This window comes from Lathamus discolor, chromosome 14 (genome assembly GCF_037157495.1).
Source record: "Lathamus discolor isolate bLatDis1 chromosome 14, bLatDis1.hap1, whole genome shotgun sequence".
Classification (NCBI taxonomy): domain Eukaryota; kingdom Metazoa; phylum Chordata; class Aves; order Psittaciformes; family Psittacidae; genus Lathamus; species Lathamus discolor.
The window spans coordinates 10,138,158-10,161,346 of record NC_088897.1 but is presented as its reverse complement, the minus strand read 5'-3'; the positions used below and the strand labels follow the sequence as shown (position 1 = coordinate 10,161,346).

Below are 23,189 nucleotides of genomic sequence, written 5' to 3'. Positions count from 1 at the left end.
CCGGCGCTGCGGGCACCGGCGGGAACGTGGTGAGGCGCAAGATGGCGGCGTGAGGGGAGCGATGGCGGCCTGAGGTAAAGGCACGGAGGAGCCCCGGGGGGGAGGAGAGGGGGAGCGCAGCCGCTCCGTGAGCTCGCTGTCGGCCAGCTCCGTGAACAGGTATCTGCACACGAGGGAAGGAGCAGGCTGAGCGCCGCTCCATAGGGAGGGATGGAGCAGGAACGTTTCCATCCCGTGTGGCTTCCTCCCAGCCCCGGTTGTCACTCGGTGTCCAGCCAAGAGCGGCTGCTCCAGGCTGGGGCTGTCGCTGCACCGGCTCCGGTGGAATGCCCCTGGCAGGGGACAGCACAGTCCCTGCCTGCTGCTGCCAGCCCCCCCCGGCCGCAGGCATGGCAGCAGCGGGGTTAAGCACTGACAGCAGCGGGCAAGTGCCGGGAAGGCAAAGAGCCGAGGGGAGGCCGGGCAGCTGCTGCCAACACAGGGGCTGCACGGGGCTGAACGCAGGTTCTACAGGCCCTGGTTCCTCTGCACCCGAGGCCTCCTTTCCCCCTGCAGAGCACTCAGCATGCAGCAGCACCACCGGGCCCTGGGCTGTGCTTTACAGAGCCTTTTGTACCCCTAAAAGCCGGCTGAACCTTTCAGACTCTAAAAGCATTTTATATAGCACGGCCTACCTGCCGGGATGGGCGACACGCGTCAAGAGACCAGTGGTGGGTAGCGCGAAGCAGGAGTCAGTGAGTACACAGGTACCCACTGGCACACGAGGTCTCTGCCATTGTCATTTCCAAAGGGTGTCCATCGGCTATGGCGGCCCATAGCACTGCCAAACGCAAAGGGGCTGCTCAGAGAGCACTCGGGGAATAACTGGGATACTTCTCAGTCAAAACCAGCAGTCCCGTGGGTTAGTTACACCTCGGTGCTTCAGCAAGGCCAGGGAGAGGAGCAAGGTTTGACGCTTCCTGCCAAGGGGAAGAACTGCCTCTGTCCCAGTGAGTCACCCAGAAGCCTGGAAACCCAGAGACAGCCAGGAGGGTGCCTTCCAAATCTCTGGAATCCTGCTGAGAGCTGCTCTGGCTTGTAGGAAGAGCTAACACTGAGCCGCACTGTGGGCTCTTTTGTGAGCCCTGGGCCTGTAAAAGCAGAATTCCAACAAATCCACATCGAAAGCTCACAGGTATTTCAGTGACCTCTGCACAGACACCCAAAACTGACAGCCCAGCAGCAGGAGCTGAAGCCAAGCAGGGCCCCACCACAGCTGACAGCGCCATGGGTTAAAACTCTTCCTGCCAAAGCAGGAACTTCCAGGGAAATGCAGTTACAGCCACAGGGAAGGATGCTCCAGCACTGGGATGTGCGTCCCTGTGTCAGGGCAGGACCTTCAGCTCTCCTGTAGCATCAACACAAAGCTTACACGAGCACAAGACAAACAGCAGCTGCTCAGCACCCCCTTCTCCCCCCTTCTGTCTCTGTTCAACACAAGAGGCTTCACATGGCCCCAGCACAGCCCAGCCAAGCTGGGTGATGAGGAATGGAGCTCCTCCACGTGCTGCCTAAACCCCAGAGAGCAGCTGAGCTCACATTCCTGCTCCCTAAACCAGCCTCAGCACTGCCTTCCTGAAGCACTTCCCACTTTGCACATAGGAAAAGGGTGAGGGAGCAATAAGCCAGGGCAAGCTGGATGCAGGAACCAGGCCTGGGTTCATAAAGGAAGAACTGGTTGCAACTGGAAGGACCAGTTTATTAGAGAAACCTCACATTGCAGAGAATTCACAACACATTGGAAAGGGTCCAGTCCTGCTGGGGCAGCCACTCTCCAGCAGCTCAGATCTATGTTCCCCAGCTGCAACCCCAGCAGGCACCCCAAAGGGAAGGGTTAACTGGAACACAGCTTATGCTTACAAGCAGCCTGAGCGAGCCAGGATTAAAGTTCAAATAAAGCCTCCCCGTTAGACATCAGTTAAAACAAAAATGGGTTTCAAATGTTTAAAAGCTCCGTGGTGTTGGCTGCAGCGGAATGGGGAGGCCAAGGTCTACATCACACACAGGCCCGTGGGTCTCAGCACTCGTTCTGCTCTACCAGTGAAGGCCGGAGGGGGGGGTCTTCTCGTCTTTGTTGCTTTCCAGAGAGAAGGGTGGGATTCGGACATCAAAGTGGGAGCCATCAGGCCTCTCAAATCGGAAAGTACCCCTGCAAAATGAGAGCAGAGATCACAGCCAGGCCAGGGACACACAGCCGGGAGTCACCGGCGAGAAGGTGACACAGGAGCTCCTCCATCACCTGGGCAGGGACTCTGGGGCTGTATTTATAAGGTCCAGCTGCAAGGACATGGGTTTGGCAGAGGGACATCTCCCTGGCAGGGTGACTCAGTGACGGGAGGACTCCCCAGTGGTTCACATCCCATCTCCCAATACACATTCCTTGAATAAGGCTGTCCTGACTGGAGCCTCCAGGAGGAAATCACACCACACATCTGCAGCAGTGTTTAACTCCCACTCCACAGGAGACAAAACCATTTGAGCTATTTCTACAAACTGTTTACCCAAGAAGAAGCCTGTGAGGGGATGAAATCCCACCACAGATGTCACTTGGAATAGATTCTGGTTTGCTTTTCAGAACTGAATCTGTGCTTCTACAATTTGTTTACTGCCTGTAACTACAGATGATTGTACAGCACAACATGACACGGGCAAGAGGATGGTGGAAATCAACAGGTTCTTGTGATGGAGAGGACACAAGAGAACACCAGAAATCAAACTGAGCAGCTTCTGAGCTGCAGAACCTTTATCTCTTTCTCCTTAGGATTCAGGCAGAGGGAAAAAAACTACTAAACAAGCTGGTTTTATTCCCCAGGGTTAAATGTGTAACCTGGCAAACAGGGATATCCCCTATAGGCAAAGAGCTGCTCTCGTGCTTTTCCCAGCTCAAAGGCACTTCCAAGCTTAGCCTTGAAACAGACTGACTTCAAAATGCAAGGCAGAAAGACCTGGCATACAGAAGGCAAAAGGTGACTGTGCATTTCTTGCCCACACAGAGATGACACTAAACACACTGACCCAGCTGGAATGGAAAACAGAGGGGAACTGCTCTAACCCTGAGGCACAGGAAGAGAACAGCTCAGCTGAGCACTTTCCTGCCTGCATTTACGGTAGAGGAGACTTCAACATCAGCTAAACCAAAGGTTTTATCTGGCCTAAACAGGGAATAACCCCACATGCCAGTTCCTTGTGGACACAGAACTGCACAGCTTCACTCAGGGATAGAATCAAAACCCAGTTCTTTCCCAAGAGAACACATCCCTACTGCCAGGGAAGCACTAGCCAGAAGCTGAGCCCGGCAGAAGCTGACACAGGACTTCTCCACGTCTTTTCAAATGCAGCCTGGCACAGACCACAGGATGAGGATAAATTAGCCTGGACCCTCTCTTGGTGCAGAGAATCACCAGATCATCTTGTCACTAAGTAGGATACTGCCATAGAGAAGCTTTTACTATCAAACACATCCGGTCACATCCACCCACCTTTCAGCCATAACTCCAGGTTCAAACCAGGTCCCAGCTCAGCGCTGTGGGGTCCTATAGCTAAACCACTACTGCAGTAGTAAGTGCTTCTTACCACATGTGACCACTGGATGCCTGCAGGGAGACGTGGCTGCTGTACTGAAATGCTGGCTGCTCTTTGGATAGAACTGGCTCCTGAGAAGACAAGAAGAGACCACTCTGCATCAGCAACGATCCATCAGCAACAGATCTCAGTGTTTCTTCACAGACAGGGAATTTATAGAGCAAGAGAAATGGGGAGATCCACACCTGAGTACTGCTATCAACTGCACAGCAAACAACTCGCCCAGTATCACTCCAGTTTTCCCATTACTGGTCATTTAAGATCATTCTCTAGTACTCAGTGTGAAGCTTTGAACTCTGCCAGGGATGGGGCAGCCACAGCTTCTCGGCGCACCCTGTGCCAGCGCCTCAGCACCCTCACAGGGAAGAGGTTGTGCCTAAGAGCTCATCTCAGTCTCCCCTCTGGCAGGTTAAAGCCATTCCCCTTGGCCTGTCCCTGCATCCCTTGTCCAAACCACTCTAGAATACACTGGGAGCTGCTCTAAGGTTTCCCCTTAAGAAGCCTTCTCTTCTCCAGGCTGAACCAGCCCAGCTCCCTCAGCCTGTCACAAACAACAGATTTAAATCTCCTGTGGTCCTTTTTCATTGCCATTTCCCCATTCCACCTATTTCTACTGCCCACCAAGCAGCTCCCTGGCAAATGAACCCAAGTGAGAGGCCTCCAGCAAAGAGCTGCACATCCCAAAGGACACTACACAACACTCACCCTTCCCACCACGCCGCGGCCCCTCACTGTTTCCAAGGTGCCCGACAGGCTGAATATCCTCCAGTGCCGCTCTCGGAGCTGCACCACTTCACTGTCCAGGTTCTCCAAGCGGATACAGTAGCGCCACTGGACACAAGAGACTGGTATCAACAAGGGGAATCAGCTGCAGACAGTGGATAACCCGTAACTGATGCTGGGAAGCATCATCCCTCAGATGTTTCTCCCTCAGAGCTTATCACGCAGCAGTGATGCCACAGCAAATCGACTCCTTCCCTTTTAGTCGCTTGGTAAAACAAAAGGCACTTACCCAATAGACATGGGAATTCTGGGCTTCCTGTCAAGAGAAACAGAAGACTTTAGCAGCTGCCCTTCAAGCCTCAGTGCCAAAACCTCTTCAGCTGTCAGCACAGCACGAGCAGAGGGGCTCTCTCCATGCCAGGCTCACGCAGCCAACTCACATGAGCACAGACGGCTGCGCTCCAAAGCGGTCCCACCAGTTACCGCCTGGCACTGGCTCTGCTCTAGACATGGAATCATGAGGTGGGAGATATGCAGGGATCTCGTGACCATGGAGGGTTCATCTCCACGTTAATCACGCACTGTCTGCGCATCTAGAAACACCCGTTTGTTTGCCTTCGGGCACCTGGTTTCCTGACAGGGTTAGGACAAACAGCAGTTGGGCTCCCCAGAACATGCAAATCCACACCAGGCTCCGTGGCAGCTCTGCTCAGCTGGGCTTGGAAATCAAACTGCTGCAGCAATTCCCAGCCCTGCCGCTCGGAAGTATTGGAGCTTCATCATTTTTGATGGTCCAGAGGAAGTTCTTACACTATAAAGAGGACACGGTTAGCAGCTAAATCCAGCAGGCTTTAGCTAAGCCCACATTAGAGCCAGGAAACAGGGACAGACACCCATCACCAGGCAGGACGACAGACACTGTCATTACAGATGGCTTCGGTGCCACTTTACGCACACACCTCTGAGGCAGTAAAGGACCAATTCAGAACCCTTCCTAAAACAGCTTGCTAACACTGTGCTGCAGAACAGGACCATTTCCCATCCTGAAAATAACAAGGAAAAGCCAAAGTACAGGCAAGTGTTTTCCAAACCTCTATGACAAAACAGTGTTCATACCTGTGCTGGACATCAGGACAGTGAATCACAGCTGTGATTAAAAGGTCATTTCACCAGTAAGCACGTTAAGCACATCACAGAGCTACCACCAACATGCACCCCAGACCTACCCTCATGCCCATATAGAACGGGATGACTGTGACTCGGATGTTCTCTGTGGTTTCTCGGTGCACATCGGAGAGCTCTAACCAGGGGTGGTTCTTCTCCTGCCATGCACACAGCGTATCCCTTGCTACAAAAGGTGGAACTGTGGGAGGGAAAGAGGAGAGCTCAGCAGGAGAGGTCACCGCATCTGCAGTGGTCTCCCCTCAGAGCAACTCCTTCAGCAGTTACAGAAACTGCTTAAAGTAGGTTTTACTGTAACCCAGAGCAGACCGTGATTTCTGTACCATATCCAAGGAGTTGTGGGTAGTCGTTATAAAGCACCTCAAGCATCTGGCTCTAAAAAGCTCCCTCTGAAGGCAGAAATTACCTTTTGTTTGGTCGTACATGAGAAACCTCTCAAAGAGCTCATGCTGGATGGGCACTTGATCAGTGGAGCTGTAGGGGAGGATATCTTCATGGCTTACGTAGTCTAAACCTGAAAAAGAAACCCCAAAAGCCATTGAGCTTCCCCAGCTTCCCAGCAGCTTAGAAGTCTCCTGGCAGAAAAACGGATCACACTCCTGAGAATTACAGAATCCCAGCCTGGTTTGGGTTGGAAAGGACCTTAAAGCTCCTCCAGCTCCAACCCCTGCCATGGGCAGGGACCCCTTCCACTGGAGCAGCTTGCTCCAAGCCCCTGTGTCCAACCTGGCCTTGAGCACTGCCAGGGATGGGGCAGCCACAGCTTCTCTGGGCACCCTGTGCCAGCGCCTCAGCACCCGCACAGGGAAGAGCTTGTGCCTAAGAGCTCATCTCAGTCTCCCCTCGGGCAGGTCAAAGCCATTCCCCTTGGCCTGTCCCTGCATCCCTTGTCCAAAGCCCCTCTCCAGCTTTCCTGTCCTTTAGGTCCTTTAGGTCCAGGTCCTTTAGGCACTGGAGCTGCTTCTTCAATGGCACAAGGCGACTCTTGACTCTTCTGAGCTCACCTCACAGCCACGCACGTCTCCAGAGGCTGACGGTGCAGTTTGCTCACCTGGGATGGCATAGAGGGCTCTGCTGTCATCGTGGTTTGCCAGGAACGTCACTGCCTCCGTCTGCGACCTCTGCGACTGAGGAAAGGAGCTTTATGTCCTTCTGCGGGGAGGGCTGAGGGCCAGTTCCCACAGCGCAGCTCACCGTCGTGCTTTGTGAGGTGTGTAACATCTACTGTATGTAACCAATCCACCCACAACATCTCCCTTCCATTCCCCTGGACTAATTCTCCACACCAACAGCATTTTCAGTGCTGTAACTCGCACCCAGAGCGACCTGTATGCGGGAGCAGGAATGCCAACAGGCCGAGGAAAGGAGGCTGGAAAGGGAAAACCTGATCCGGAAAACAGTCCTATGACATTCCAGATTCACATGTCTTGAAGAACAAATCTGTCCCTATATTCTGAGCCATCCAGTCAGCCATCGTAGCCATTTGCTCTCAGTGCCTGTCCATCTGAAGCAGTCACACACAGCAGGTATTTGAGTTTCAATACCAAGATTGTTACTTACTATATGTGGACAATCCCGGGCATCTATTAACACCTGATAGTAAGTATGTGTTTTGCCCTTGACCTCTTTGGAACCATGGCCTGCCACGTTCTCGCTCCTAAGGAGAGAAGCAGAGCACTGAGCTGAAGCACCCTCCTGTCACCAGGACCAAGAGAAGCAACACATTTCACAGCCTGTAACGTTCAGCTCCATCCAAACTAAACCCATGGCAGCCACCCCATGACAGCAGAGGAGCTGAGCTGACAATCAGCGGGGTTTGTCACAGGCAGAGCTCTGTTCCCAGGTGACTCAGAATCCCTTCATGCTCAACCCAGTCTCCTGTTCGGGGTGGCTGTTTCTGCTGTGCCCTGATTCCCTCTTTGCTTACTCCTCATTCCTTGCCTCCAACACAGGCCAGGGAGGAAGAGCAGAGATCTTTTGGCACGGTGGCTGTTGGGCCAGGCCAGCATCTCTTCCTGCTGGCATTCCCTGTGATCCCAGCCTGTTGTCCCTCCTCCACACTGTTTCTGGCATCCCCATGTGTTAAGTCCCTGCTGTTGCCCTAACTCTTGGGGGAAGAGCTGCTTTGCTCCCAAGTGCCTAAAAGGGCTACAGGAAACCCGGAGAGGGGCTTTAGACAAGGTCCTGTAGGGACAGGGCTGGGGAGGCAGCTGGCAAACCCTGGCACTCCACAGGAGCACCAGGCTGCAGTTCTAACACAGAGCCTGGCCCCAGCCCAAAGAGCAGCACAAGGAGGGGGTCTTTATATTAATAAATGCCAGGAGCATGACTTCATTACTCCCATTACGCCCCTCACGCACATTCACCCTCCACATTTCCATCCTGTCTCCCGTTAACACACAGTTCATCCTCATGCACCACCTCTCCTTTAAGCACCTCTCTTCTATTCACATTCACGCAGAACAGCCCCGTACCACGGTCCTGTTTCCCCCAAGCAGGAATTTCACTACAAAGTGTCAATGGAAGGCTCCAACAACAAATAAACCAGGACAATTCCTTACTTTTCTGTGACAGGAGAAGCTACATCCCGGTCGTAGAGCCGGGCTTGCCAGGGAAACAGGACTATTCCTCGATAACCGAACACGCTGTGAAGGAAGAGCTGAAAGGAAGCAATAATCGCAGCTGAATACAGAGCAAGCTGTAATCAGCTCGGATACAACACAAAACAGGAAGCCAAAGGCCCGTTTCTGGTGAGATTTAAACAGACCGGTTAACTGAGGTGAAACTGGGAACGTTTAGAAAGGGCATGGACACACGGGATGGGAGTACAGGGACCCAACGCAAGTGAACCCAGAGCAGGAACAAAGAGGGGACAGAAACAGCTTGGGATGAGAGACGTCAACACCACTGTTATCCCATGAAAGCAAGTAACCAAGCCAGTGATGAGGTGACAGAGCAGCAGGAGAGCAGGAAGGAGACCAGTGCTCGGGCACGGATCGGCTGTGGGCAGTGAGCAGAGCCGGGTCTGTCTGAGCTGTTGATTCCCAAGCTCAGGAAAAACCCCTGCAATGAGCCCCGCGGCGCAACCGCCACCCGTGCCACGCTGCGGGCCCCCATGAGCGTGCTGCTGGCACAAAGGGCACGCACAGCAGAGGCGGCGAGCATGAACTGGGCCACCCCTGGCCCCGGGCTCCAGCACGGCGGCCTCCCCGTGGCAACGCGCTTGGAGCGCCGGCTCCCTGCGGCTCGCAGCCCCTTACCTGCCCGGTCTCGTATTTGCCGTGCTGCTTCGGGGCCTCGAACACCCCCACGGTCTCCAGCACTTTGCCCTCCGCGCGGTTCCTGGGGGCACAGCGGGGGTTGGAACCGGACCCCAGGCTGGGGGGGGGGCGCACAGAGCCGCAGGCGCTGCTCCCATTACAGACAAGGCCGCCCCGCTCCCCCTCTGCCAACGGCACCGGACGCCCCAACCCTGCCACCCCTCAGAGCCCGGCCCCCCCCGTGCCCCCCGACGGCCCCGCAACCCCAGCAGCCCCCCCCCGCCATGGCCCCATCCCCGCAGCTCCCCGGGCCTCCCTCACCGGGCACCCCCACAGGCCTCACCGCGACGAGAGGTGCCTGCGCGGCGGCAGCAGCTGCAGCGGGAGGGCCGCGGCGGCCCCCGCGCCCAGGGCCCGCAGCCCGCGGGCAGGAGCCGGGGCCGGCTCCCAGAGCGGGGCCCCGCGGCCCCGGGCCCGGCTCAGCGCCGCCGCCACGTACCGCCGCGCCGCGCAGCCCGACATCCCGCCGCCGGCCCACAGTGCACCGCGGCGTCGCCTCCTCCTCTCTGCCCTCCGTTTCCCGGCAGGCCCCGCTCTAGCGCGGCGCCTCTGTGGTTGCTGCCCCGCGTTGCCCGGGGAACGGCGGGGACAAGATGGCGTCGGCCGTGCGGGCCGGGCCGCGGCTGCGGCGGGCGGCGGAGGGCCCGGAGCTGGCGGCGCTGCCCCGGGCGCTGCGGGACGAGCTCCGCGCCGCGCTGGCCTCCGAGGGCTCCCTGGTGCCCTTCCGCCTGCTGCGGAGCCTGCACGCCGCGCTGCGGGACGCAGGTTAGGCCGCGCTGCACGAACCCCCCCCTCCGCCGGTAACCGGGCTGTCCGTACCGCCGGTAACCGGTCTGACTGCACCGCCGGTAACCGGGCTGTCCGCCCCGCAGGGTCCCCGCTGCGCCTACACGAGCTGCTGGAGGGCAGCGAGATCCACCTGCCCGAGGTGCCGGTGCCGCCGCGGGTACGTGAGGGCCGGGGCGGGCGGGGCGTGAGCGCGGCGGTGGTGCCGGTGCTCGCGGGGCTCTGCCCTTCTCTGCCCGCAGAACCCGGAGCTGGTGGCGCGGCTGGAGCGGATCAAGGCCCGGCTGGCCAACGAGGAGTACCGGCGGATGACCCGCGATGTCACCGGCAGGGTGAGCCGGGAGGGAGCAGGGCCCCCGGAGGGAGTGCGGGGCACTAGGACCCGGCGGAGCGGGGCGGCACAGGCTGGACCAGGCTGTTGGGATGGGGCCGTGGAGGTGCTGGCTCTGGGGACAGCTCTTTGTGACAGAGAGCCCGGGTTTGGGGCTGGGGGTGAGGAACGTGCAGGAAGTGTGCCACCGGGAGCATTGGTGCTGCCTTTGAATGGTTCCGTGTTCGTTGTAGTTTAAAAGGAGATGGTTCATGCTGAGGTAAAAGTTGGATGAGCAGGGTGAAGGGTCCTGCTGGTGTGTTAATCCTTATGGGAAGAGCTGCTTTGCTCCCGGTGCCTGAAGGGGCTGCAGGAAACCTGGAGAGGGGCTTTGGACAAGGGGTGTAGGGACAGGCCAAGGGGAATGGCTTTAACCTGCCCGAGGGGAGACTGGGATGAGCTCTTAGGCAGGAGCTCTTCCCTGTGAGGGTGCTGAGGCGCTGGCACAGGGTGCCCGGAGAAGCTGTGGCTGCCCCATCCCTGGCAGTGCTCAAGGCCAGGTTGGACACAGGGGCTTGGAGCAAGCTGCTCCAGTGGAAGGGGTCCCTGCCCGTGGCAGGGGTTGGAGCTGGAGGAGCTTTGAGGTCCTTTCCAACCCAAACCATTCCATGATTCTATGATCCATGAACCAGAGCAGCTTTAGCAGAGCCGGGCAGCAATGCCAGCAGCGTTCCTCTCAAATAGCAGGGAAGCAGAAGAGCGTATCCCGTGGGCTCATCCCACTCTTCCCTGCCTCCCCCCCAGGATCTGGTGTTCAGAACCGTGTCACCATGTCCAGGTCAGCACAGAGTGTGTGGAGCTTTACAACACTTGGCTCTTCCCGGAGGCATGGACATGGTGACAAGGCCAGACCCTGCAGTGTCTCCGTTAAAGCCAAACCTGCAGCAGGGAGCCCACAGGCAGGAAAACACGCTCTGGAAAGCACTTGGATGAGAAACGTTCCTGAGCCAGATCCCACAGCGCGGCTCTCGGGACGCTGAGTGTTACAGACAGGGCGGTGGGGCAGCTTTATTCCATGGTTACCGTTAAAACACAGCTGATCGTGGGTTGGTTTAATCCTTTAGGAGACGAACGGGTCCTTGGCTGAATTCGGGAGGCAAGGTGAGTGCTGCTGATGGGGGCTCCTGCAGGTCAGGCCCTGCTGCTGGCATCACGCAGCCCTGCCCTCTCCGGTATCGCCCTGGCCGGTTTCTTACTGCAGGGAAGTGTTCCTCGAGCAAAGGAGCAGCCTCTTGGCTGTCCCTGTAACGATCTGGGGATGCACAAAGCCTCTGAATCCTCCCGTATTCCCGCAGGAGCCCCCGTTAGCGGGATCTCGGCTCCCCCCCCGCCCCACTCCCCATTCCCACCGTCTCTTGCCCGCAGTTCGCTCCGTTAGAGCCGTCGTCATCACCATCTTCAACTTCCTGGTGACGGTGGCGGCCGCCTTCGCCTGCACGTACCTGGGCAGCCAGTACGTGTTCGCAGAGACGGCGGCGGTGAGTGAGCCCCGGCGCGCGCCCCGTCTGCTCCGTGCCGGCCCCGCGCTCGCGCACGCAGCATCACCTTGTTCTCTGTCCGTGTCCCCAGCGCGTCCTGTCCGCGGTCATCGTGGCCTCCGTGGTTGGCCTGGCCGAGCTGTACGTGATGGTGCGGACCCTGGAAGGGGACCTTGGGAAACTCTGAGCGCTGCGAGCTCCGGTCCTCCCCTGGAGTCGTGAGTTCGGGGCAGGTTTGCTTCCCCTGCCTGTACGTGCTGCCTGCAGAGCCTGCTGCGTCCCTCAGTCCCGGATCCTGGAGCAGCGAGCCTGCAGCGGTGGGACAGAGGAGGGGATGTGGGTGGACTGTGGTAACCCAGCGCAAAGAGGGGTTTAGCTCCCACTGTTCTCCTGCTCCTGCTGGCTCCTTTTAACGTGGAAATAAATAAATGACAGTGTTTTTAACCCGCTTCCTGCCTCACTGGAGGTGCTGGTGCTGCAGGAATGCTGACCTGGCATCTAGGAGGCACCACAGAGAGCTATGGATCTTCCCTCGCCCTCCGCGTCCCACATCCCACTCCAGCTCCTGCTGGAACGTCCCCTCACCGCTCTCAGGAGAGCATCCCTCCACCCAACCCGGCTCGTACTTGGGGATGAGCCCTTATCCCATCCACTCGAGCAGTTCAGGAGGATGATGGTGACGGGCTTGGGGACAGCTCCATGTCCCCACACTGGGGCTGCCACATCTCCCAGCCCTCCGGGAGCAGGATGAGGGATGCATGGACTGCCAAAGGATCCCAGCTTCTGTGGGTAGGGAATGGTGGCACCTCCACACCGAGCCCAAGGGGTTCTCAGTGGCCGTGGGGCAGGGAAAGGAGCCAGCTCAGTGCACCCACACTGGGGAGGGGACCCCCCGAGGATGTGGGCACCATGCGGGCATCCTGCCAGGGCCAGACACGGTGATTAATGCTCTGATGGCAGCTAAGCCCCGCTGCAAACACGCTTTAATATCCGATACGGGGGATCTGCCGGCACCTGGGAACGTGCCCGCGGATTAGGGGCGGCCGCGCCGCAATCAGCCCTGGAAGCGGCCCCAGATTAAGGTATTGTCATCCAAAAGATTAGTCGGCATTAGGGGGCTGATGGGGCTTGGCCCCGCCGCGGGGCTCCGGCAGTTGGGATATGAGATGACATCCTCGGGACCGGCAGTAATTCCACACCCCAATGAAAGTGGCGCTGAGCCGGGGACCCGCGGGGCCGGGGGGGTCCCCATCGCGGCTATGGCTCGCCCAGGTTGGTGATGGCCGCGCTGTAGATGAGGTCAGAGATGGAGCCCAGCGAGGTGGGGAGGCCCGGAGCGGGGCTGCGGGCTCCCGGTGGAGGCGCGCTAGGGGCCGGGCCCGGGCCGGTGCCGTCGAGGGGTGCTGTGGAGGGACCCCGCTCCGCGGGCGCTGCTGGAGGCTGCGGCGGTGGCTCCGGTTTGGCGCTGCGGATCCTGCGGGCGCGGCGGTTCTGGAACCAGACCTGGGATGGGGACACGGGACCATGAGACACCGACGGGGCGGCCCCGGGGCCAAAGGGGGGCCTCGTCCGCGCTCACCTGGATCTTGGCCTCGGGCAGCTGCGTGAGCTCGGCCAGGCGCTCCCGGGTGGCGATGTCCGGGTAGGGCACGGCGGCGAAGGCCCGCTCCAGCTCCGAGAGCTGCCCCCGGCTGAACGTGGTCCGCCGCCGCTTGCGCGGGCCCCCCGGGCAGGGGCAGGGGCAGGGCCCCGGGGCTCGGCTGCCGCCCGGTCCTCCCGCCCCGCCGGGGAAGCGGAGCAGCGACTGCGGGGCGCGGGAGGTGCCCGGGGCCGCGCTCATCCTGCCCGGCTCCCCCGGGCCCCCGCCGCCGACCCAGCTTTTATCCCCCCTCGACGGGCTGGGACCGCCCCGAGCGGGCGGCGCTGCCCCCCCCCCTTATCCGCCCTCGGGGACCGGTGACCCCACCGCCGCCCGCGCTGCTGTGTCCCCCCCGGCGGGGCACTGTGGGCTCCGAGAGCATCCCAGGGCTCGGGGGCAGCCGGTGCCGGTGCCGCCCCCCCGCCTCGCCCCCCGCCGCGGGGGCCGCTCTCCCGCGGGGCTGGCCCCGGTCAATGTTTAACCGGAGCGGTGGTGCCGGTTGTGCGGGGCAGCCCGCGCTGGCCGGCGGCGGCCGGGAGCGGCCGGAGACCCCGAGCCAGGGGCGAATGGAGGCGGCGGGGGAGCAGGGCCGGGAGCCCCGGCCGGGAACACGGCCCAAAACGCTCCCCCGGGGCCAGGGGAGACCGTAAGTCGAGGGGGGGGGCACGGAGGGAACCGAAGGGACCGAGGCCTCTGGGTCCTGCAGCCGGCAGGGCGTGGGCAGTGCTGAAGCAGCCGCCTGGGCAGGCAGCGAGGGACCCGCACCCCATGAAGGCTGGGGAGGGACAGGGTGGTCCCTCTGCAGGGACACGGGGATGTTTCACTGCATCCCCTGCCAGGCCCTAGGGCGCAGTGGGGAGGGGGAGCACGGCACGACCCTGGCTCCCCACCTACCCTGTCCCCAGGGATGCCCATGGGCATTCCCCCCCCGCCTGGGGGGCACCCACCACCCCGCTGCCCTCTGTTCCCAAAGGAGCCCTGGAGAGGAGCGGGGGGACCCCGCGGTGGGCAAAGAGACGCGTCTGAGAGTGGTGCTGAGGTAAGGGGGGACACAAAGGGCTTGGGCACACATCGGGGACCCTCCTGCCCAGGGCACGGGCACAGCGGGGGTCCCCATGGACCCATCCACCCCACACACACCATCAGGGTCCGGCCACTGACCTGCTCGGAGAGGCGGCGAGGGGACCGGCGAGTTGTGCACAGCCTCGGCGACGGCACCGTCCATGTAAGCGCCACCTCCCTGCTAGGGACGGGCCGTGGGGGGCTGCGGCCCCCCCTGAACCCCGCTGTCCCCGTGCCCAGGTGAGTGCAGCCCGGCAAGATGCCACCTTCGGGTTCAGCGCCGTGTTTGACGCCGGCGACTCGCAGGAGGCTGTGTTCGAAGGCAGCGGGATGAGGCAGTTGGTGGAGCTGGCGATAGATGGGTGAGTCCCCAGGAGCCCCGCACGGACCCCAACCCTCCGCCCACCCCACACGGGCGGGCCTGCAGTGCCAGGGCCGTGCCGGGAGGTGGCATCCCTGTGCCACCGCCTGGGGCCATGCCTGAGGCTCGGCATCTCCCACAGCTTCTCCTGCACTGTCTTTGCCTTCGGGCAGACGGGCTCGGGGAAGACCTACACCCTGATGGGCCCCCTCGGCCAGGTACAGCGCTGTCCCCCCCAGACTGAGCGGATCATGGTGGTGGGATGGGCTCTTCTCACCCGGCCATGGGTGCCCAATGCAGGGTGACCACTCACCTCCAGCCTGGCATCTCCACAGGGTGAGACCCACCCAGCATCCCCGGCCCTGCTGGGGCTGATGCAGAGGTCCTTCGCCTGCCTCCTGGAGCAGAGCCGGAGCCGCGGCTCTGACCTGGCTCTCAGTGCCTCCTACCTGGAGATATACAATGAACAGGTAGGTGCCTGCCCAGCCAACCCAGACCAGCACCACTGGCACCCCGTGTCCCCAGTGCCTCCCCTCTGCCGTACCCCCCTCCCTAGATCCGGGACCTGCTGAGCCCAGGGCCCCCATGCACCCTGCCCCTGCGGTGGAGCAAAACCCGTGGTTTCTATGTGGAGAACCAGCTCAGTGTGGACTTCGAGAGCCTGGAGGCCATTGCCAGCCTGCTCCTGCAAGGTGCTGAGCCATGGGCGCTGGGCCATAGAGGGGTCATACCTGGTATGGGGAGGCTCAGCCCCTGCAGACCATCTCCAGGGCTGGTGGGGCTCTGGTGGCAGCCAAGAGGGGCTGCAGAGCCCAGGCAGGGTCCTGTTGGGCAGGGGGTGGGCAGCAGCTCTCAATCCCCCCTCGGCAGGATCCCAAAGGAGAAGGACCTCAGCACATGCCCTCAACAGGCACTCGAGCCGCAGCCACGCTCTTCTGACCATCCACATCCGCAGCCGGAACGTGAGCTCGTGTCCTGCTCCAGGGGGAGGGCATGGGGGGGACAGGGCTCTTTGAGGGGGTACAAACAGCCCCGGGGGGGGGTGGAGGGGGGGCATATCCTTCTCCCCAAGGATTGTTGGTGCTGGTGGGACGAGCAGCAGGGAGCCAGATCCAGGGGCTGGGACACTGCTATGGGCGATAGGAACAGGCTGAGGGTGGCCAAAGCATCACCCCACCATGGGTGCGCCAGGCCAGCGCCTGCCCCAGCAGGCAGGGCACCCTGTGCTTCGTGGACCTGGCCGGCAGCGAGCGGGTGAAGGAGACGGGCTCCAGCGGGGAGCTCTCTGTGGAGGCCAACAACATCAACCGCAGCCTGCTGGCACTGGGTAAGAACTGGGGGCCCCCCCATGAGCTGCTGGCCCCCATTAGAGCCCTGTTGCAGTCCCTGGGGCTCACCCCCCACAGGACACTGCATCTCCATGTTGGCCAAACCCCGCGGGAAGCGGACGCACGTTCCCTACCGGGACAGCAAACTCACCCGGCTGCTGGCTCGATCCCTGGGCGGCTCCGGGGTCACCCTGATGGTAGGTGGCTGGGCAGGGGTCTCACCCCATGGAGGAGAAGGCTGGAGGGGAACCGGTGACCTCCTGGCAGGCAGGAAACCTGCAGCTCTTCCTCATCCATCTACAGGTCGCCTGCATCTCCCCATCCTCACGCTGCCTCTCAGAGACACTGAGCACGCTGCACTACGCCAGCCGGGCACGGAGGGTCACCACCAGGCCCCTGGCCAACAGGGTACAGCAGGGGCTGTGGGCAGGGTGCTCTGTGCCACTGCTGGGATCCCTCTGAACCACCTCCTTGTGCTCCCAGGTATCCCGGGAGAAGGTGCTGCAAAGCTTGGAGGAAGAAATCCATGCCCTGCAGCTGGAAAACCTCTCCCTGCGCCAGCAGCTGGGCCTGCCCAGGGCACCCATGAGGAGCATGGAGGTCCTGGGAACCCCAACAACGACGGGGACTTGGCCAGGCTTGGGAGGCAGGTTTGGCCCCACAGGGCTGCATCAGTCCTCTCTGGAAGGGCAGCTCCCATCGGAGGGAGCCCCAGCCTGGCCCAGCCTCTACGGCCTCCTGAGGGACTTTGTGGTGGAGAATGAGCAGCAAAGGTATGGGGGGACACACAGGACCCATGAGCAGGACTGAGGCTTGGGGGCTGCCAATGCCCTGCCCTGCTCCCTCACTGCTCCCCAGCCAGCCCCGGCTCTCCCCATACCCCGGTGGTGATGTCCCATCCTGCAGAGCCACCCGCAGCTCCTGTGACACCCAGCCCCCGCTGCAGAGCGCCTGCACCCCTCATGTCCCTCCTGGCCACCCCACGAGGCCCCGGCTGCCGGTGAGCGTGGGGGGACCCTGGGCTCCATGGGCATCCTCATGTGGGTGCCCAAATCAGCCACCCCTCTGCTAAACCCTCTTGCAGAAGCTGCCTCCTGCCTCCAGCCACCGCAGCTGCCCCCAGTGCTGCCCTGGGCTGGCTGATACCCTCGTGTCCCAGGTACGGCCCCGGGGCTCAATTTGGAAGGAGGTGGCAGAGCACAGCACAGCACAGCCTGACCACTCTGCTCACCCTCCAGGCACTGCCAGGGCTCCCCACACTGCAGCCGGTGCCCCCTGAAGGAGGCACCAGTGCTCTGCCACCAGGCCAGGAGGACACGGCTCTGCCCAGCTCCCATCAGGCTCCCCAGCCACCCCAGGGGAAGCGGTGAGAGCCGGGGCCTGTGGGCATCGTGCAGCTCGGAAGCTCCCTGGGCTTCCAGGGGGTGGTGGGGCACGAGCAGGGTTTGTTCATGTGTCCTCACAGCAGGAGCCGGGGCAGGAGCAGGAGCTTTTCCCATCGGCACCCGCTGCCCCAGGAGCTGCCAGGCCCCGAGCACTGTCCCAGCCCCGAGGGAAGGGTCATCCCTTCGGCACCGCCATGGCCCGGATTGCCAGAGCCCAGAGGTGAGCAGGGCAGTGGGGGGAGGCCAGGTCCCCTGGGGATGAGCACCCATCCCAAACCCAGCCACTCATGTGTGGGGCTGTGGACATGGGGATGCTGCAAACCTGACCCTGCTGTCTCCTGTCTGGCAGCCGCTGGCACCGTCCCTCTCCTCCAGTTGGAAGAGGCACTGGACTGGCTGGTGGAGCAGATCTGAGCAGCACAGACACGGGCAGGGCTGGCAGCAGGGATCTGGCACAGCCAACAGGCAGTTATTAGACATGGGAGGACAACCACAGCCTTCAGGGACAAGGACCGCACAGACCACTGACCGGATGGATGGATGAAGGGATGGATGGATGGATGGAGGGAGGGATGGATGGACAGATGAAGGGATGGATGGATGGATGGAGGGAGGGATGGACGGATGAAGGGATGCATGGATGACAGACAGAGCTCTCCAGCCTGCACAGCACTCAGTTTATTTGTCTATCTAGGGGCTGTGCTGCTGGTGGCTCTGGTGCAGCCCACTCAGGTGCTCTCCTCCCCGGGCTGCGGGCAGTCCAGCCAGTACTGGGCGATGGAGCGTGGGTAGCGAGGCTGCACCAGGTCCACGCGCTTGGTGCGCAGGTTGACACGGTAGTACTTGTCTGGGAGGAAGGGGAGACGGCAGTCAGGGCTCTCTGCCAGCCCTGGGCACCTTCCCATTGCAACCCAGAACTCAGGGATGTGGCAGCAGCCCTGGAGCTCCTGCTGGCCCAGACTCACCTCCGACAAAGAAGTAGACGCTCTGGAGGGTCTCGCACTTGGAGCCCGACAGCCAGTCGCTTTCAATCCCCGCAGAGTCGGAGTCGTTGTGCAGCCAGCTCCAGAAGCCCAGATTCAGTGAGCGGTGGCTCTTGTACCTCTTGCGCTGGCGGCGAGACTTCCTCCTGCGGGGCTGCTGCGAGGCCACGTAGATCCTGCCGGCCATGGCAGCATCCAGCCGGCTCGGCACCCCCCGCCAGTCCCTGCTGATGTACCGCGGGCTGCTCGCCCCGGCTGCAAGAGAGCCACAGGATGAGTGAGAACAGCAGCAGCAGGGGGAGCTGAGCCCAGAGCCACAGGGGTGCTCCAAAGGATCCCAGCTTGGATGGCATCATGATCAGACAAAGGACAGACAGAGATGGGGTCAGCCCTGTGCTGCTGAACCCCTTTCTCCTCCTCCTTCCCATCTTTCATTTCCCTTGCCCAGGGCTGGGGTTTTCCTAAGGCATCTCCAGCTCCAGTGGGAATAAACAGACCCCAGCAGTGACATCGTGGTGTGAGATGGCTGGTGATGGGTTTGATAGTGTGGGGCATAAGAGCTGCAGAGATTTGGGTGCTGTGGGAGATGAAGCTGTGGCCTGGGGCGGGGCTCCTGTCCATAGCCTGGGCTCCTGCCCAGCACAACAGCTCATCCAGCTTGCTCATGCCCCAGGCATAGCTCCCTCCCTGGGTACCTGCACCCCCTGTGCTCTGTCAGTGTAGGCCCAGCCCTTACTCATCCTGCTGCCAAAGAGGATCTGGAAGACGTCCTCCCAGCTGTCCCGGTTCATGAAGGCGTAGTGGTTGAACACGGTGGAGGGGGAGGACTTCTCACAGTCAGCCTGTGTGGGCTGGTTGGCAAAGTCATAGGACCAGTAGTACTTGTCTAGGAGAGGATGTGCAGGGCATTAGTGGGGAACACACCCTTGAGAGGGAGCAGGAGCTAGATAGTGTCCTGCCCGTGCCCACTGCCGCCACACTGTGCCCCTTACCCTTGAAGAAGTAGACTCTCTCATTGCCGTGGTAGCTGTGGGCAGGGAGGGCGAAGGCCGCGTCGATGTTGTTCGGGATGCCTTCAAAACCCTCAGAGATGTCGCGAGGGTACTCAGGGTCCAGGACTCCATCGTCAAAGCGCCAGTACTGGCTGCCCTGGGGGGTGCAGGACAGAGGTAGGGGAGTCAAGGGGCTCGGTGCAGCACCAGGGTGTGACTAGAAGCTGGGAAGCCCCATCATGAGGCTGTGGCTGCCTGGCGCCCAGGATATGGGTATATCTGGCAGCCACTATGTGGGTGTGCATGGACAGGTGGGTCGGGAAGCTGTATCAGCCCCTCCACCAGCACCCCCAGCCCTACAGCCAGGCTCTTGCCCACCTTGAACAGGTAAGTCTTGCCCTGGCAGTTGATGCGGGTGAAGGCTGCATCAATGGGGCCCTCAATGCCCCAGACGTCGCTGATGAGCTTGGGGTAGCCTTGCCGCACACTGTTCTCATCCAGCTCATAGAAGTACTTCCCTAGGGAGAGAGGGGCGGTGGGAGCAGCAGGAGGGACCTCAGCCACCAGTGTGGTCTGGCAGTGTCAGACCACAGAGCAGCATGTCCCATACGCCCAGGAAATGTCCCCAGGATACCTCGGAAAGCATAAAGGGAACCATTCTTCAGGTCAGTGAAGGCATCAAAAGGTTTCCTGCTGCACAGCTCCTCGGGCTCCTCCACAGGCTCCAGCTCCCCAAACCCATCCAGCGTGGTGCTGGGCACCTCAGTCACTGTCTCCTTGGGGTCTGGTTTGCTCTCCAGTGTGGGCTGTTCCGGAGGAAGGGATGTGGGTAGCTCTGTGGGCAGCTCTGTGGGCAGCTCTGTGGGCAGCTCTGTGGGCAGCTCTGTGGGGGCTGCCCTGGTGCCTTCTGTTGTGCCCAAGTCGATGGTGAAGTTGTAGTCGAGGTAGTCATCCTCCGGCAAGGCAAACACGTCTCCCCGGGTCACTGTGGGAGGGAGCAGGTTGGTTCCAGAGAGCCCTGGGTGTCTCCCATGGGATTGGGGTGCAGGAGCTGCTTGCTCCCAGGCAATATGGGTTTGCAAGGACCCCACAGTGCAGCTGCTGAAACCCCTTGGTGCTGCAGCACCAAATCCTGGCACAGACCTCACCCTGAGGACTTGGTAGGTGCAGAGCTGACCCACCATGGACCCCTCTGATCCCCCACTGTTGTTGGGCATCCACAACCACCCCCTTCCCTGGCTGGGACGGCGCCACAGGACCAGTACCTTTGGCTTTGCAGGCGGTGGAGTAGTCACTGCAGCAGCTCTGGTAGTACACGCAGAGGGTGTCACACTGGCACTTGCGCTTCGCATCGAAGCCATCATCACAGTGGCCAACACAGGAGTCTGCAAAAGCCACCCCAGCACAGAAGGAGTAACAAAGGATGGGCAGTGTGGCCAGTGTCTCCCCCTCCAGCCCAGCTCCGGGGGTCAAAGCAAACACAAACACATCCCAGCTGGGGAGATTCCCACTTCTTCATGGTCAACCCCATCACCGGGGTCTACAGCAGCACCTCACCCTGCTTCCATCCCAGGTCCTGCTGGGATGGCAGCCATGGACCAGGCTGTGCCAAGGCCCCAGCTCCACGCTGGCAATCCAGCAGTAGGATGACCAGGGATTTGCCCAGGCACCACTGATACCCATGTTTTGCCTTTGTACCTTCCCGCAAGGTGTTGCCAACATGGCCAGTGGCCATGGCCACTACCTGATTGTCTCCCCACCCTGCCCAGGCTCCCCAGCCCCTGCATCAGCCCAGGAGCCACAGACACTCCATCCCCACCCTGCAAGGGGAAAGGACACGGTTTGGGGCTGGCTCACCTTCAGCAGCACGGGCAGCAGCGAGCAGGGCCAGCACAAGGGCAGGGAAGAGCAGCCTCATCCTGCTGGGCGGGAGCGCAGCCCTCCTGTGACTGTGCAGGCTGGAGCGTGGCTGCAGCCGGGGCCCCGGCAGCCGCTGTTTGCTCAGCCTGCCCCAGTGGAAGAAAGCAAACAGGCCAAGGTCAGAGCAGGGGAAAAGGGGCAGAGACATTCTCCCACCCAGCATCCCCTGCAGTCCATAATGAGCTGGGTATGTTTGAGGGGGAACAGGGCTTCCCATGTGTGCAGGCAGCTTCTTCCCAGCCTGGACACAAGCACTGGTTCAGAGAACAGGGGAGGGCAGCAGGCTAGAGCCAGGAACCAGTCTTAAGGCGCTGCCATGCTTATTTCAGAGCAAACCTTGTGGTGTTAAAGCGCCAACTCAAGGGGAGGCCATTTCCCAGCCTGGCCTTGGCAAGACAAAAACCATAATGAGAGGGGATGGGGAGCGATGCTCTGAGAACAAAGGGAAAAGCTCCATATGTCACCATTTCAGAGGACTTGCTCTTGGAATTCTGGCTTTCTTAGTGTCAGCAAGGCTGGGAGCAGATCTGGGGAGCCCCAAGGTACAGCAGCTCAGGATGGGGCAGATGCCACCTCTCTGCGCAGGGACCAGGGGCCAGAGGTGAGCGGCCAGGAAGGAGGGAGGAAGAGCAGCAGCCCTCTGCACTTTCACTGCAGTACGCAAACAAAATCCTGTGTATTTTGCTCCCATCGTTCCCTTTCCAACCCGTCTTTTTGGTTACTAATTAATGTCAACTCAGATCTTTGGGCAGCTCCTGATAACTCTGGGATGTTTATTTAATCAAGGGCAAGGAGCAAACACACACGACACTACACAGATACTGCCCCTGGCTGCTTCTGCTGCGGCAGGAGGCTCGCCTTCCCGTCCATCCCGCCCTGTGAGCAGCTCTGGGCTTGAATAAGTGATGAAAGATTTGGGAAGAGAAGAACCCGAGCAGGGTACTCGCTGTTCCAGGGGCCTCACCTCTGCCAGCTTGGACACAGGCAGTTCCCAGCATTGGCTGCTCCCACCCTTACTGGGAAGAGCTTTGGTTTGGTTTCAAGAAAGGCATTTCCATGTGGAAAGCCCTGGTGAGAAGAGGGCAGCCACCAGACACTGGCTGTTGGGGCAGGACTTCTGCAGCTCTGTCCTTGTCCCCTGGCCTCAGCTATGGCAGGGCTGGTGTCATCCCTGGGTGCAAATAGCCCGGCACTGCACTAAATCTTCATCCCATCCCTGTTGAATCCAGCCTGGAGGGAAAGAGTCCTGAGCAGACACAGGCTTGTGGGGAGGCTGCAGGGGGGAGAAGGGCTGGGCAGTGTCTGAGCTGCTTTGGTTCATCGGCTGAGCCAAAGCTCCTTCAGCTGCTCCAGGCTCCCATCCACCAGCTCACACGGTGAGCCCTTCCCTGGCTGCGGTGCTCAAAGCATGGCAGGAGGAGACCCCAAAAGAAGGGCTGGTTTGGGTAACGGGGCCCTGGGGAGCACAAGGGCTGAGCAGAGCCAGCAAGGCAATGGGGCTGATCCCCCAGGAACCCTTGCCATTCCCAGAGCTGGTGCTGGAAATCCCTCCCAAAAAGCAGAGTAAAACTAAAAGCAAAGCAAAGCAAAGCAAAGCTCTCTGGGCTTGTCAGGACAAGCCTTAGGGAATGGTTTGAGTTCTGCCCCCCGCAGAGAGCAGCTTCCTCCAAGGCAGCAAACCGCTCAGCTGTGCTGCATTGCAACAGCCCGTTTAATTTAATTACCCCTGTTTAATAATAATTTAGCAGGAAAATCCTTACTGGTTCCGTGCTGAGCCTCTCCTGCAGTGCTGTGCTGCTCAGGACGCCTCGGTTACCATCCTTTGCTGTGGGCTGATGTCCCTTTCCTCTGCCTGTCCCTGTGTGGTGGGTTCAGAGAGGATTAAAAGCGACTGTCGCATCAAAACATCAACTTGAATTTAAGGCTCAGTCTGAGCTGGCAACAACCTGGTTTTGAAGCCAAGGATTTAAGCTGCTCCTCCCAGTGCAAGAAGTGGCCAAAGCATTTCTGCCCTGAGCACGTCCGGCCTGGAAAAAGGA

At 60.5% G+C, this 23,189-nt stretch overlaps 5 protein-coding genes and 1 long non-coding RNA gene across 14 annotated transcripts; 3 read left to right on the top strand and 3 right to left on the bottom strand.

Moving 5' to 3' along the window:
• The first annotated feature begins 2 nt into the window (after positions 1–2).
• Positions 3–8,786, top strand: LOC136022024 (uncharacterized). Its single transcript, XR_010615980.1, has 2 exons — positions 3–74; positions 6,451–8,786. It is a non-coding gene; the product is annotated as an uncharacterized LOC136022024 (long non-coding RNA).
• Positions 1,718–9,345, bottom strand: POLDIP2 (DNA polymerase delta interacting protein 2). Of its 2 annotated transcripts, none has more exons than XM_065694833.1 (11): positions 9,286–9,345; positions 8,787–8,868; positions 8,088–8,185; positions 7,087–7,183; positions 6,578–6,653; positions 5,933–6,040; positions 5,571–5,707; positions 4,634–4,660; positions 4,327–4,452; positions 3,613–3,692; positions 1,718–2,188 (listed from the first exon to the last, which is right to left on the bottom strand). In XM_065694833.1, the coding sequence occupies exons 1-11, from the start codon at positions 9,306–9,308 to the stop codon at positions 2,074–2,076; spliced, it is 969 nt and encodes a 322-aa protein (XP_065550905.1). In that variant the 5' UTR covers positions 9,309–9,345; the 3' UTR covers positions 1,718–2,073. The 2 variants fall into 2 exon arrangements, with proteins under 2 accessions (XP_065550905.1, XP_065550904.1); XM_065694832.1 differs by having other exon boundaries at positions 9,130–9,332.
• Positions 9,346–9,373: 28 nt separating this feature from the next.
• Positions 9,374–11,924, top strand: TMEM199 (transmembrane protein 199). Of its 4 annotated transcripts, none has more exons than XM_065694821.1 (6): positions 9,376–9,611; positions 9,719–9,792; positions 9,875–9,964; positions 11,067–11,103; positions 11,368–11,444; positions 11,548–11,924. In XM_065694821.1, exons 1-6 carry the CDS (start codon positions 9,440–9,442, stop codon positions 11,665–11,667), a joined length of 570 nt encoding a protein of 189 aa, XP_065550893.1. In that variant the 5' UTR covers positions 9,376–9,439; the 3' UTR covers positions 11,668–11,924. The 4 variants fall into 4 exon arrangements, 3 of the variants coding, with proteins under 3 accessions (XP_065550894.1, XP_065550893.1, XP_065550892.1); XM_065694820.1 differs by having other exon boundaries at positions 9,387–9,611; positions 11,368–11,480; positions 11,572–11,924; XR_010615975.1 differs by lacking the exon at positions 11,548–11,924 and having other exon boundaries at positions 9,374–9,611; positions 10,747–11,103; positions 11,368–11,428.
• SEBOX (SEBOX homeobox) lies at positions 10,986–17,812 on the bottom strand. Of its 4 annotated transcripts, XM_065694824.1 has the most exons (8): positions 16,022–17,812; positions 15,274–15,517; positions 14,856–14,991; positions 13,060–14,491; positions 12,107–12,983; positions 11,548–11,789; positions 11,352–11,444; positions 10,986–11,254 (listed from the first exon to the last, which is right to left on the bottom strand). In XM_065694824.1, the coding sequence occupies exons 4-5, from the start codon at positions 13,318–13,320 to the stop codon at positions 12,738–12,740; spliced, it is 507 nt and encodes a 168-aa protein (XP_065550896.1). In that variant the 5' UTR covers positions 13,321–14,491; positions 14,856–14,991; positions 15,274–15,517; positions 16,022–17,812; the 3' UTR covers positions 10,986–11,254; positions 11,352–11,444; positions 11,548–11,789; positions 12,107–12,737. The 4 variants fall into 4 exon arrangements, with proteins under 4 accessions (XP_065550896.1, XP_065550895.1, XP_065550898.1 ...); XM_065694823.1 differs by having other exon boundaries at positions 11,352–11,789; XM_065694826.1 differs by lacking the exon at positions 11,352–11,444.
• LOC136022012 (kinesin-like protein KIF12) lies at positions 13,614–18,746 on the top strand. 2 transcript variants are annotated; one of them, XM_065694817.1, is made up of 16 exons: positions 13,614–13,765; positions 14,093–14,344; positions 14,422–14,543; positions 14,685–14,760; positions 14,878–15,012; positions 15,099–15,234; positions 15,413–15,504; positions 15,734–15,869; positions 15,949–16,067; positions 16,174–16,278; positions 16,354–16,643; positions 16,729–16,870; positions 16,955–17,029; positions 17,109–17,236; positions 17,336–17,475; positions 17,605–18,746. In XM_065694817.1, exons 3-16 carry the CDS (start codon positions 14,512–14,514, stop codon positions 17,667–17,669), a joined length of 1,671 nt encoding a protein of 556 aa, XP_065550889.1. In that variant the 5' UTR covers positions 13,614–13,765; positions 14,093–14,344; positions 14,422–14,511; the 3' UTR covers positions 17,670–18,746. The 2 variants fall into 2 exon arrangements, with proteins under 2 accessions (XP_065550889.1, XP_065550888.1); XM_065694816.1 differs by lacking the exon at positions 13,614–13,765 and having other exon boundaries at positions 13,798–14,344.
• On the bottom strand, positions 17,912–23,183 carry VTN (vitronectin). Its single transcript, XM_065694819.1, has 10 exons — positions 23,097–23,183; positions 22,911–23,008; positions 21,088–21,236; positions 20,496–20,615; positions 19,865–20,215; positions 19,609–19,748; positions 19,231–19,387; positions 18,975–19,124; positions 18,221–18,493; positions 17,912–18,102 (listed from the first exon to the last, which is right to left on the bottom strand). Exons 3-10 carry the CDS (start codon positions 21,146–21,148, stop codon positions 17,984–17,986), a joined length of 1,371 nt encoding a protein of 456 aa, XP_065550891.1. The 5' UTR covers positions 21,149–21,236; positions 22,911–23,008; positions 23,097–23,183; the 3' UTR covers positions 17,912–17,983.
• Between the last annotated feature and the right edge of the window lie 6 nt (positions 23,184–23,189).